This window comes from Trypanosoma melophagium (genome assembly GCF_022059095.1).
Source record: "Trypanosoma melophagium isolate St. Kilda chromosome Unknown ctg7segment1, whole genome shotgun sequence".
Classification (NCBI taxonomy): domain Eukaryota; phylum Euglenozoa; class Kinetoplastea; order Trypanosomatida; family Trypanosomatidae; genus Trypanosoma; species Trypanosoma melophagium.
The window spans coordinates 308370-322320 of record NW_027125191.1 but is presented as its reverse complement, the minus strand read 5'-3'; the positions used below and the strand labels follow the sequence as shown (position 1 = coordinate 322320).

Sequence of the window (13951 nt, the reverse complement as noted above, 5' to 3'; positions counted from 1 at the left end):
AATCCTTTCGGGCACAGCAGCACGCAAGTAATCAGGTCCAGGAATTACAAGACCAAATAGCACATCTTCACCAGGCAGCCATGATCGGAAAAACACAAAAGGAAGAAATGCAAGCGTATTTGAAACATACCCAGACGCAGTTGGCCAAAACACAAGGGCGACTTGTGGCAGCATTACAAAGGCTCTCGCAGTAAGAGAATGAAATGTTGGAATTGCGGGCACAAGGGTCCCAGTCTCAAACGGAGAAGGCTGAAATGTTAGCGCAACTTACATCGGCAAGGGAACGGCTAAGGCAAAAAGAAAATCGATTTGCCGAATTATTGCGCCAATTAGGGCACGAGACACAAACACTGGGAAAAGAAGAAACACGCAGCATTGACCCACAAGCCGTTCATACACCTACAAAGGAGGCGCGAAAAGAATGGCCTGAGTGGACGACACCGATGGGTTACGAGGAAAGCCCAAAAGAGGTTTTCCGGGGAACGCAGGAACAAAGCCAACCGGTTTGGACCGAATATGTACGGCCAGAAGAGCGCATCAGAACATTTGAAGGAATGATGGATTATTTACTGCAGACTTCGCTAACCCAATTGGTGGCGGCATACCGGGAAATTTTTCCTATGCAGCAAATCCTGGGCCAGCCTATAATGATGCATGGAATAATTTTTTGCAATGGGCCAACACCATTCGTAATGAAGGAATGTCGAATCAACAGGTACGCCTCGGAAGCCAGTTATGCACCCAACTCAGGGTTATTCAAACAGCAAAGGATTTTCCAGGAGTGAAGATGCAGGATATCAAGGAGGCCATTGCTCAGCCTTTAAAAAGAGAGGATCCATTCATACAAGCAGCTATGAAGTTGAGGAAGAAACAGTCGGCACCATCACTCAGCAAGGCACACTGTTTCAGATGCGGTCCCATCGGGCATTACAGCTTTATGTGCCGGGTGCAATTGCAACGAGAGGCCTTTAAACCAAGAAACGATATTCAGCCACGGAAACAGTGAATGCCGGGGCCAGGGATGATGGGATATCAACGAAAGTTAGATATTCAGGATAGGATTCGCCAACAAAACACCGTGGTTTTCTTCCAATCACACATCCGAAAGGTGACAGAAGGTATCATAACAGGAAATATACAGAAACACAACACACAACTACACCAACGGCAAGGATTCTTTCCATCATCAACACTTCCCCAAGGGACGAAATCTATAAACGATGTTACGATAATACCCGCACCTTTCCACGATCCGTACACCGTGGCGCTGGCTTCAGAGGACAATCGGGTCTCCAAACGCATGTGGACCCGCACAACATGGGAACAACGGGGATCCATAATAAGAAGATTCATCGATTTCACAGTGCGGCACAATTTGGAAATGACGGAAAAAACATTCCACTATTTATTGTAAGCTTGCAATTGGCAAAGAACAGCGCGATTCAATACACGCGCACTCTGATCACCATGTTGGCATCAGGGAGAACGCCCACTCAAATGTTTCTGGCAGGCCCAGAAAAGACAGTGGCAGCAGATCCCATAAAGCAAGCACGGCCAATGTTAAGATGGGAATTGGATATGATAAGCGATACCCTTACAAAGGAAAGGGATCGAGTGGCTTTACGACTGGCATGGTTGACAGCCAGCCGTTGGGGAGAAATAGCAAAACTCCAAAAACAAAATTTTGTACCGCAGGCAGAAAACCCAGCAGCCACAATAGTGGATGGGGGAGGCTTACCCAAAAACGTTCAAGAAACTCTCACGAAGCGCGGTGCGATACTTAGGCCATTGGGCCGCAGCAATAAACAAGTCAGTGCAACTGACATCATTGATGCAAAGGATTTGGAAAAATGGACCATACCAGAACCTGTAAAACAAGTTGTTTGTGCACCATTTAAAGGGCACAATATGCTGCAACAATCACACCGCAACGGAGTGGCCACAAAAGAAGAAGAACGATTACCGTTGCAACAAATAGACGTAGGTACGCTTTCCACCAAATGGGTTAGGGAGCGTTTGGATAACAAGGCAAGGAGGAGGTGGGAAGGGGTGTGGCACACTGCGCAAAAACACAGAAGCACATTTGAAGGAATGTGATTTCAGTTTACGAATTAATAACGCTGACGCGCAGCGTATGAGGGAAGCAGGCATTATTTGCACAGCTTCATCGCATCCAACTAAAGGTTGGGTAGTTCCATTTATGGTGGTGGAGGGCAAACCCTCCGGGCAGAAAAGGGGATTTATTGCGTGGCCAAGAGAAAAGAAAGCCAAGGACGATTATGAGGCCGATGTTCCTTTGGGACACATTTCCCGGTACCTGGATGTGGTTTACGACGAAACCGCAACATTATTTGATTTAAAGGCATCATTTTTCCAAGTGGAACTACCCGTAAACACACGCGCAAGTTTCCGTTGCCGCACGGAATCAGGTGAACTCGTTGAGTTCACTCGCCTACCCATGGGCTATAAATGTAGTCCTGAGATTATAAATACCATTAAAAGAGTTTTGTCCGGCGATCCGGAATTGGTATTGCCACAATATGCAGCACCAGAAGTTTTACACATACATTTATGGATTGATAACAACGGAATAAGTGCTCCACACGGAACGGTACAATCTTGGGTACAGCAAATCATACATAACATGCAAAATTGCGGAACCACGATTGGGGAGCAGAAGTTTCACAGAAAGGAATGCGATTTTATCGGGGCGCATTTAAACCATAAGGAAAATACCGCGCCTTTAGGCCAAAAGACGATGGAGCAGTTGCAAGAAGCAACGTCTCTGGAACCGACGACGGTTAAAGAATTGGAGAGCGCAGCTCCCAGCATGTTTTGCGCGGCGGGGGTTAGGGGTGAATCCCTTTTCCCTTATTATTTTTCTTTAAAATTGTACGTAGGCGATTGTCGCGTTTTAATCAGGGTTTAATGAGGCCACAAGATCTGACAAATTTATCACCCAATGCGAGGGTCATCGGGCAAAACTGGCTTAAAACATTAATGGTGAACAAGCCGGTTCATCCACCACAGCAGTTGTCCTCTACAGCAACGCTGGCGGCAGACGCCTCCGTGTGCGGATTGGGAGCGTTATTGTTTAGGGATAAATGGGAAGTTTTAGCGGCAGGTGTTGCGTGGAAGCGCTCACCTCACATGATTTCCCAAGCAAAGGCATGCACCGCTCATCTAGCATTATAGTGTTTCAAATGCATTTGGCAGGGCCATTGGATATTCGCGTTGGCGAAACAACAGTTATGAACATTATGCAAAAAGGAAACAAGCATTCACAGCCGTTAGTTACGAAAGCTGGCGCCATAGAAAGAGTTTTACATTCACACGGTATGAGTGCTGCTTGGAGTTACGCGGCTTCAGAGGGCAAAACCCGGCGGATGGAATATCTAGAGGGGAAAGCGCCAGAAAACAAGACGCAGCGAAGGGGTGGAGGTTGCGATGGGGAAAACGGGGAACGGGTTAAAAAGGGCTTCTCGGGACTTTTATTTCTTCGGTTGCGTTATCCATCAGGAAACAGTGGCGGAGGGGGAAAAAGATCGGGAAGCACCCACATTCCCAGGGGAAAGATTGGCTCTTACACAAAATCATTATGTTACCTTTGTTTCTTCTATTTTTATTTGATTTATTATGCGGGAAGGCAAGGTTTAGATTATTCTTTTCGTTTCTGCCCCAATCTCCCTCTGCCTTGCGGAAGGCGTCCCGGAACGCCCTTCCGGGGAAACAAAGGGGTTGGGGAGGACAAGGGGGCGCAAAAGGCCCGCAACAGCCGGGAACCCGCCCGGCATTCCTTGCGGGGTTTCCCTTCTCCCTGGGGAGGCGCCCGCCTGGGGTGCCTTCCCTGAGCCCCCGGTCCTTTTTTTTGTTTCCCCGTTGCCGCTGTCGCCGGGCCGGGCTTTGATTATCTTTTTTTTTTGTTGTTCCCGGTTTTTTCTTTTTTTGTAGCGCCGCCGGGGTTGGGCATGGCGTTTTTCCCTAAAGGATTCAAAAAGATAGTGGCGACAAAGTTAACGCCGCGGTTTCGTGACGCCATAGAAATCCAAGTTTGTAATTCTCCTTCCGTCCTGAAACCGACGGAGATTTTTGTTAAAAACATTTTTGTAGGAATAAATGCCAGCGATGTTAATTTTACAGCTGGAAAGTATAAACCTGATGTAAAACCACCTTTCGATTGTGGTTTTGAAGCTCTTGGGGAAGTGGTTGCCGTAGGCGGAAATGTAAAGGAATTTGCTTTTGGAGATGCTGTTGTAACGAGATGTTATGGCGCATTCGCTGAATATCAAGTTGTTCCTTCTCGACAAACTAAAAAGGTTCCATCACTTAAAAAAGAATGGCTTCCTTTAGACCTTAGTGGTGTCACAGCATCTATTTCTTTGGAGGAGGTAGTAAAACCCTTACCAGGAGAAGTAGCAGTTGTTACTGCTGCAGCTGGTGGAACAGGACAATTTGCTGTTCAGTTACTTAAAAATGTTTATCACTGTCGTGTTATTGGTATAACTTCATCCTATTTAAAGGAAACATTCTTGAAAGAACTTGGATGTGCTAACGTTATCATTGAAGAAAGGGAATCTATTGATGAAGGATTAAAGAAATTTGCTCCAACAGGGGTTAATATAGCCTATGAATCTGTTGGTGGTGAAACTTTTGAAGCTATTGTAAACAATATTTCACTTCGGGGACGAATATTATCAATCGGAAGTATATCTGGGTACAATGATGGCAGTAGTTGGTTGCAAAATTCTTCAAATTACACACCTATTCATACGAGACTTTTATCAAAAAGTGCTTGTCTACATACATTCTTTTTACCACATTTTGCCAAGTATGATAAACGTCACTTTTCTAAATTATGTCGTCTCTGTGAAACAGGGCATATCAGAAGTTTTATTGATCTTTTTCCTTCTAAAGGTTTAGAAGCTGTTCCAGATGCCGTGGATTATATGTATCAGAGGAAAAACAAGGGGAAAATAGTTGTGGAACTATAAAATGAGAGTATATATATATATGGTGGGTTTTTTTCTTCTTTTTCTGGTTTTTTTTGTGTGTGTGTGTTTGCTCCTTCACCAATATTTACAAGTAGAATAATAGCGGATTTTGGGGAAGAAAAATTTAAATTTACTTTTCTTTTTATAATATTTCGGAATTGGTTTATGGTTTATTTAACCATATAATCTATTCTATTGTTATTCCCTTTGTTATTCCTCCAGGTAAGACGGTTTTTTTGTTTTTTCTTGTATGGGTGTTGTACATACTTTCTTTTTTTTTATTTATATGTTGCTGGTTTCTTTCTTTTTTGTATTTTTTTTTATTAATATTCCTTTTCATTTTTTTTTTTTCTGTTAGCGAGAGACCAAAAACAAACAAGAAAAACAAGGCAATATGCAATCATTTAATGAATTATTAAAGCTGGTTTCTAAGACTGGTACAACAGATGTACTCTGGTCCTGTAAGAAAATGGGCGATAGTGAGCTGGAGACACTTATTGCTGCTATGGAAATGTCCCCTGTACCAGTGGAAAGGATTGATTTTTCTGGTAATGAAATAACATCATCCGGTGCTTTAGCACTTTCACGATTTATTCAAAAATCTCCAACAATTCAAGAGGTTCAGCTTCAAGGAAACAAAATTGATGATGCTGGTGCAAGGTACTTTTTTCAAATTTTTACTAATCCTGATCATCCGAAAGCATTTGATATTGATGATAATCTGTGCTCAAAGTCACTTGTTCATAATCTACTATTACTGGCTCAATGTTATAAATACTCAAAGGATATTCGAAGAGGACTTTTGAATGGTGAAGCAGATCAACTTGATTTAACAGATATCAACCATAATAAAGTGGATACCCGATTGGTTCCTTTTTTTGTACGACATGTTGATGGTTTGAAGACTTTAATTCTTTCCGGATGTTCACTTGGAGATGCTGGAACTGCAGCAATTGGAGCATTGATTAAAGAAAGTACTATACGCCATGTGGATTTGAGTAATAACGATGTATCTGATGTAGGACTTGTACAGTTTATTGAAAGTGCTGATCTTTTGAATCATCCAACGATAACGTTCTTATCATTTGCACAAAATATTCGTATTGGTAATTCTGCTGCACAAGCTCTTGTAAATACCTTATTTGAGAAAAATGATATAATTACCACTTTTAATTTGGTAGATACATCTGTTACATCAAAGGTACGCGGTATTATTGATCATGAATGTGCTTTAAATAAGGAACCAAATCCCTTGAAAAGGGCTGTTGTGGCTATTCGAACAAACGATCCATCATGTACAACTGTAAATCTTCAATGGGAAGAAGGGATGAATAAAGCTGCATTTTTTATTGCTCCTGTTTTAAAGGATAATTCCCATTTATTGGAATTAAACCTTGGGAATTGTTCAGTGGGTGACAAAGGTGTGGAGCTTTTGGTTGAACCATTAAAGCATAACAGTACTATTCGTCTTCTGGCTCTTCCAAATAATGGTATAACATCTACTGGAGCAAAGATATTATTTCAATGTCTCCAGAGACACGCTTCACTTGAGGAAGTAAATGTAGCAGGAAATCGAATTAATGATGATGCGGCTCTTTCAATAATAAGTGCTATTAAATCAAATAGTTCTTTGAAGAATGTCAACATTACCAACAATTTTATTGGAGTAGATTATATAAATGAAGTGGAAGGTTTGCTTATAATTAATCAATCTCCAAGGGAAATTCGGCGACTGGTATTTGAAATTGAATCAAATGATCCTTCTCTAACTGAAATTTCTCTTGCAGGAGGAACAGGTGAAGAATACTACAATAATAATTCAGTACGTTTGTTATGTCAAGCACTTTTGTTAAACCGAACAGTACTTTCTTTGGATTTATCCAAAAATGTTATTGGTGATACAGGAGTTGTTTTTATATCAGAGATGCTTATGACTAACGCAACTCTTACACGATTAAACCTTTCAGAAAATTCTATAACAGGTCGTGGGGCTCGAAGGTTATGTGATGCTCTTCGCACAAATACATCACTTGAAGAATTAAATCTTTCAAATAATGCATTATATGATGATGGAGTTGGAGCATTTCCTGATATGTTGAAATTTAATGACCGAATACTTTCTATTGATTTGGAAAAAACAGGAGTTTCACCAGAAATGTATACTAAAATTACAGAAGCAGCTGATCTTAATAAAGAGCCAAAAAGTCTTAAAGATACGGTTTACAGATTACAGGGTGGTGATCAAAGTATGACAAAGGTAGATTTAAGAAGAGAAAATTGTTCTAGGCCCCTTGATGATCAATCTATCGGAACACTTTGTGTTCATCTAAAAGGAAGGACATTTGTACAAGATTTGATTCTTAAAGGAAATACTATTAAAGCTGAAGGGTGTAAAATTCTTGGAAAAATTCTTTCTCGAGAAGATTGTGGTATTTCTTTTTTGGATCTTTCATCTAATCCTATCGATGATGAAGGTCTAATGGAATTGGTAAGAGGTCTAGAATCTGAAAAATGTTCATTGGAAATTCTTTTTCTTAATGAAACGAATGTTACTTCAGTTGGTATTGAATTTTTGATAAAAATTTTAAAAACTAATACATCTCTTAAAGATGTACGTACACCAAATGGTGTTACAGCAGAGGCCTTTTGTACGATGAATCGGGAACTTATGATAAATAAACAACCAAAGTCTCTTAAACCTTTATTAGCATCTATTGATGCTAATGATGATATTTCTACGGTTGTACTTAGAGATCCTAAATATATGTTTACCGATTCAGCATGCCAATTGCTTTCTGCATCATTAATGAATAACAATCATGTTACTTTTCTTGATTTATCACGAAATTCATTGACATGTGAAAGTATGCCATTCTTAGCTGAAGCTCTTTCTCGGTGTCCATGGATAAAAAGGGTTGATCTTTCTAACAATCGAATCGCTGAAAGAGGAGGAAGAATTCTCTTAAATTTTTTACAAGAAAATGATCATGTTGTATCACTCGAATTGGAAGGTAATTCAATATCTAATGATTGCATGAGTGAAATTGCACAACTTTTATCTCTTAATGCAGGATCTGTTAGACTTAAAAAGATTCTTTTGTTACACAGATCTGGAAAATTGACTACTGAAATGATTGATTTAAATGCGAAAAATGAAGCGTATAAATTGAATGACGATGATATTCGTCTTTTATGTGAGGTTTTGGAACAATCTTCGACTATACGTGCAGTTGATCTTGGAATGAACAATATAACTGATATTGGATGTGAAATAATCGCTGATGTGCTTCGCGTTAATCACACTATTGAAGCTTTGTATTTGGATTACAATCCTATCGGTGAAGTTGGGGGAGAAGCTCTTTTTAATGCATTAAAGGTAAACCCACAACTTCATACACTATTTCTTGAGGGATCAAATGTACCGGAAGAAATATGGGAAGATATTTTGTCTCTTCTTCATGTTAACGAAACTCCACTACGGGAGAGAATCAATATGAGGGGTCTTCATCTTGAAGAGGTTGATGATGAAACACAGTTTAAGAGTACAGACTATGCTGTTGCTCAAGAAGAAAAACTTGACAAGGACGCACTTTGTCTTTATGCAGAGCCACGCCGAACCATTTTGTTGGACAATTAAATACTGTGCGTATATATATATATATATATATATATATATATATATATATACTTTGTTTCTTTTACCCAGTTTCCCACTTGCAACAAAAAGGGGAATTAAAGGATAAGGAAGAAAAAACAAACAGTTAGGCTTCTTTTCTCCTCCTTATCTGGGGATGTATGTATAGGATGCCTATGTAAATTTATTTTAAAAAGGAAAGAAAAACCGATGTTTTTTTTTCGAACTGCGTCATGTATGCATTTCCTTATTATGTTTATTTTGTGTTTTTTTTTATTTGTCTTTCTCAGATGGATTAATCATCTTTGATGATTTTTTTTCCTCTTTCTATTTTTCTTTTCTTTTAATTTATTTAGACTCTAGTTCTCTCGTTTACTATTTTTTGTTCGAAAAGGGAATTTTTTGTGGTACTTTGCTGTACTCTGACTTCCAGTTAGTGTGACATTTGTTCTTGAAGAAAAAAAAAAATGCCCTTCACTTTACCCTATTACAAATAACTTTGTGGCTCCGAAACGGAGAAGGGAGCGAATTGCAGTTAATGAAAAACGCCATCATGATGGCGAGAAGAACAATTGTTTCTACAACATAAAAGGGAACTGGAAGGCATAATTGAACGACAAGAAGAACGTATTAAGTCATTACGCACAGCTCTTACTGTTGAAGTTGAATGCGATGAAAGTGCGCGTCGTTCTCGACTTTTGGTAGAGAAACAAGATCTTAACTCTGAACTCACATCATTGCGAAATAAGTTGAATGATCTTGATATGAGTTGGCGAGAAGCACATCAGACAAGTGATCATGAATTTAAATGGGGTGAAATGAAGTCTAAACTGTCCCAAACCTTATCGCATACAACTGATCTACAGAATGAAATCAAAGAATGTGAAAAACAAATTGTTGCTATTGAATCTCTTATGAGTAATCGCCGGGAAGGAATCTCTACGGGACGAAGAGAATTGCACCAAACACAACAGCACGTAAAGTGGTTGCTAGAATGCCAAGTAATAGATGATCAATCATTTGCTAATCGTATAAGAGAAGAAGAAGAAAATCTTAGGCAACTTACTGAAGCACGAAATGAGATGGAAAAGAAGTTTTTCAGTTGAATGAAAAAGAAGGTCTTGAAGTATTGCCATTAAAAGAAAATGTGGATATATTGGAGCAACATTTAGAAGGAATGCAAAGTAAAACTCATGAACTTCATTATCTTTTCTAAGAACTCTTCTTTTTTTATTTTTGTTTTTTTCTAATTCCTTTGCGTTTTTCTTTCTTATTATTATTATTTTCTGGTATACCTGCAAGTCTTTTTCGACCTGCCAATATTTTTCTTACCTTCCTCCTTCCTCCTCTCTCTCTCTCTCTGTTTGTGTGTGTGTATATGTCTGCTTGACTGAACATTTTGGATACTTATTTTGCCTCACCCGCACTCCTTCTTTCTGCAAGACCTGTTATCTGTTCTTTCTCTTCTTCTTTCTTTTCAGTTTCCACACCCCTCCTCCGGTCACAGAAGGGAAGACGAAAAAAAAAAGAGGAAAGTGGTGCTGGTGGTGGTGGTTTCATGGAATGTCGTTGGCGAAGGCCCATCCGCCGCTTTTTGTCCTCCGCGGGCACAACAGCGCCGTCATGACGTGTGCGCTCGACCCCGCCGGACTCTTCCCGCATTTTCTCCTCAGCGGCGACGTGGACGGCGTGGTGCGGCTGTGGGACCTCGAGCTCCGCACGGCCCTCCTCGCCTTCGCCCCCGCCCCCGCCGCTGAGGAGAAAAGAAGGGATGCGAGAGGAGAGGAGGAGCGGCCGCCATTCCCGGGAGTGGGACAGCAGGGGATCCTCAAGGTGGGATTCCTCACCCTCAACGGGGTTTCTAGGGCAGTGAAAAAAGAGGAGGAAGGGGTTACCGTCTGCTTCTATACACAGGGGCGAAATAAAAAATTGTACATATGGCGAGTTACGTTGAATGAGGATGAGGATGAAAATGAAAGTGATAGGGAGGAAGGGGATCTTAATACGCCTGGTGCATCTTTGGATTTGCTACACGTGATTGATGTACCTCAACATGGGTTTTGCACAGTCCCTAGTGTTTCCATCTCACCTAGTGAGATGATGTTGGCCGTTCCTCACGACAATGGTGGAATTATAAGTTTATGGAATGTTGGTGTTATTGGCAACGAGGAAGAGTCTCTTGGAAGGCTAAAAGTTGTCTGTTCTAGGACTTTTCCTGCAGCTGGTTCTGAAACAAAATGTGGTATAATCATGTGTACAAGCTTTCGAGACAGTAACCATCTTGTTGTGGCATTTGAAAGTGGACATGTTGCACTCAATAACACAGATGGTGAACGATTGGCTATTCTTCGTGCCTTTTCAGAAACTGCTTTGGCATGTGTGTGGTCAGAAAATACTGTTCTTGTATCTTCAGCAGAAGGACAACTTCATTGTTACACTGCTGTCGGCCATATAAGAAAAGATGAAGAAGTTACTAATACTGAGAGTAACAATAATATTTCTCTTGTAGTGCAATGGGAAGCATCCCTGCGAAAGGGATTGGGTAGTATGTCTCTTCAGCGTCATTTAGCTATCATTGGATCATGGGATCACACACTGCGATTATACGATGAGGAATCGGGTAGTGTTATATCCATTTTAACATTTCATACTGGAACTGTGAATGAAATTACCATAGCTCCTTTACGACCATTATCCTCAGTAACGGCAATGCGGTGTACTTTGTTTGGGTATGATGTCAGGAATCCTCGTTGGTGTAATACTAGTACCAGCGTTAATAGTAGTAATAAGAACAACAGCAACAACATCAGCAGTAGCAGTATTCATGAGGATGAGTCCGTTTATCTTTTTGCTTCAGCCAGCGGAGATTTCACCATTGCTGTTTGGCGTGTGGATTTTAAGATGCTTCGTCCAGTGACCATCACTGCAACGTGAAGTATATTTCACTTATGGATCTTAACCTTTCTGTCTCTTTTTGTATGCTATTTCGTTTTTTTTTTTTTTCGTCTTGGTTTGGAAAGAGTGTTGAGAGACAGCTTAAACTGTTTGTTATTTTTCCCGTACCAAATCTTTGCATCGAAAGAAAGAAAAAGGAAGGAAAAAAAAACACAAGAAAAAGTGATTTGTTTTCTTTTTGCTTTGATTATGGGAGTGACTGTAATGACAATTCTTCGATCTTGTTTGTTTTTCTCTTTCTCTTTGACTTTTTTTTTCATAGGAGAGTGTGGAGGGGCGGAATTTAAAGGCATACAATAGAGTAAAAAGTCAAATAATAACATCAGAAAAAAAAAGGAGTAAAACGAATCAAAGAAGAGAAGAAAGCAAAGCAAAGGAAAGAAGTACAATAAACTCAAGGAGGGCAACAAGGAAGGAAAAAAAAAAGAAGGAAAGAAAGAAAAAAGAGAAAAAAAAAGAATACGAAATAAAACGGAAAATAAACTGTTTTTTTTTTTTTTTTGGCCCAATGATGCAAACTTCCATGACTATTATGGATGGTCACTACGTACCCCAGGAGGTGCTTGGAAATGGCACTTATGGGTGCGTACTGCTATGTGTCGATACACGTAGTGGTGAGCAGGTGGCTGTGAAGATTTCACAGCGGGAGGCGGCATATCGCCGTTCTGCAATAAAGGAAATTCAAGTTTTACAACTTCTCGCACACAACGAGGAGTCACTTAATATGTTGGACTTTTTTGAGGAAAATGAACGTTTCTGTATTGTGTCTGAACTTTTGCGCACAAACTTTTACGAGCTTCTGCGGGCACACGGGTTTCAACCACTCTCACTGGATGCTATACGAATAGCGGGAGAACGTGTATTGAAGGCGCTGTCGGAACTTCACTCACTGGGCTATATACACTGTGATATTAAACCAGAAAATGTAATGCTTCGCCCAAGTGACAGTGATAGTCGCAATATAGAGGATTTTACAAAGACATGTCTTATTGACTTTGGCGCGGTACGGCATTTTCATGAGAATACCTATTATGATGTTCAATCACTATGGTATCGTGCTCCAGAGGTGCTTCTTGGGATTCCATATACGCCTCTTATTGATTCCTGGAGTCTTGGGTGTTTGTTATTTGAACTCTACACTGGGAAACCACTTTTTCCCGGTGAAAACCCACAGGAGCAAATTAATAACATTGTATGTACACTTGGACTTCCTTCTATGAAGGCTATGACCTTGGGTGCAAACATTACATCCTTGCAGGTACCAAAAAATACAAAAGGGATAAATGCTGAAGCAAATTTGCATTGTCTCATTAAGAAATATCGCTACAACTCTGGCGAAGTTCAACCATCATGCTCATTATCTTCTTCTTCGGAAGAGGTGGCCTTTGTGAACTTATTGTGCAAATTATTACAACCTGATGAAAGCTTGAGGATGTCATGCACCGATGCCTTGTATCATGTCTATTTCTCTCATTATTATTCTCAGAGAAAAGACACTGGAAACATTGTTCCTTCTCCACTGAGTGTCAGCAGTAACAGCTTTATGCCAACCGGTGAATGTAATTTTAGTGGAGGATTGTCCCCCAGTGGAAGTGATATTCAAAACTTCAGTTTCCACGAACATGTCGTACAACAACAACAACAACAACAACAACAACAACAACAACAACAACAACAGCAGCAGCAACAACAACAACAACAGAAACAACAGTCATCAACGATCATTCCTCTTGGTAGTTGTAATGTAGTGCCTCTTATGACTTTTGTAGGCAACCCACCAGCAAATATGTTACCACCACCACCACCAACATCTACATCTAATCCAATAAAAACAACAACAGCAACAACAACAACAACTAATGCATCAGGGGTTGCTATTGCGCCTCCACATGTTTTTCTTCAGAACATTGTGTATCAAAATACATCCGCATCCGCGGTGCAGCCAGTTCCTTTCCACATACAGCCACCACATGCGGAATGCCTTGTGAACTCGTGTGCCTCTTCCATGGCAAACACACCCACGAAGTGTCTACGATCATTTCAACGGCCATCACAACCTCAGCAGCAGATACGACAACAAAATCATTGTGAACGGAATTGGAATACAACCATCGCCCCATCAAGGATGATCGCTGGGTCACGATGTAATCAACAACTATATAACGGCGGTATGGTAAGGCGTATAGATACTGACCATGTGGTTTATCAGGCTCCTTTGATGATTCACTCAAGTGGAGTCATTTACGCGCCTTAGTAGGAATGTGATTTAATTTATTTGGTTTCAACCGTTTATTGCACCCATTTGTTCTTTTTTTTTTTTACCCACTAAACCTTTTTTTTGTTTTATTCTAACGGTACGAGGGAAGCAAAA

General features: G+C 40.4%; 5 protein-coding genes across 5 annotated transcripts; all 5 read left to right on the top strand.

Moving 5' to 3' along the window:
• Positions 1–3968: 3968 nt before the first annotated feature.
• LSM04_002263 (alcohol dehydrogenase) lies at positions 3969–4991 on the top strand (the record flags this gene model as incomplete). The annotated part of the gene is made up of 1 exon (XM_067333947.1): positions 3969–4991. The coding sequence occupies one exon, from the start codon at positions 3969–3971 to the stop codon at positions 4989–4991; it is 1023 nt and encodes a 340-aa protein (XP_067186255.1).
• A 394-nt stretch (positions 4992–5385) lies between these two features.
• LSM04_006033 (Leucine-rich repeat) lies at positions 5386–8628 on the top strand (the record flags this gene model as incomplete). Its single annotated transcript, XM_067333946.1, has 1 exon — positions 5386–8628. One exon carries the CDS (start codon positions 5386–5388, stop codon positions 8626–8628), a length of 3243 nt encoding a protein of 1080 aa, XP_067186393.1.
• Positions 8629–8795: 167 nt separating this feature from the next.
• On the top strand, positions 8796–9731 carry LSM04_004990 (uncharacterized protein; the record flags this gene model as incomplete). Its single annotated transcript, XM_067333945.1, has 2 exons — positions 8796–8803; positions 9218–9731. 2 exons carry the CDS (start codon positions 8796–8798, stop codon positions 9729–9731), a joined length of 522 nt encoding a protein of 173 aa, XP_067186353.1.
• A 457-nt stretch (positions 9732–10188) lies between these two features.
• Positions 10189–11559, top strand: LSM04_003506 (WD40 repeat; the record flags this gene model as incomplete). The annotated part of the gene is made up of 1 exon (XM_067333944.1): positions 10189–11559. One exon carries the CDS (start codon positions 10189–10191, stop codon positions 11557–11559), a length of 1371 nt encoding a protein of 456 aa, XP_067186298.1.
• Positions 11560–12088: 529 nt separating this feature from the next.
• LSM04_000790 (Protein kinase domain) lies at positions 12089–13834 on the top strand (the record flags this gene model as incomplete). Its single annotated transcript, XM_067333943.1, has 2 exons — positions 12089–13207; positions 13259–13834. The coding sequence occupies 2 exons, from the start codon at positions 12089–12091 to the stop codon at positions 13832–13834; spliced, it is 1695 nt and encodes a 564-aa protein (XP_067186206.1).
• Positions 13835–13951: the final 117 nt, after the last annotated feature.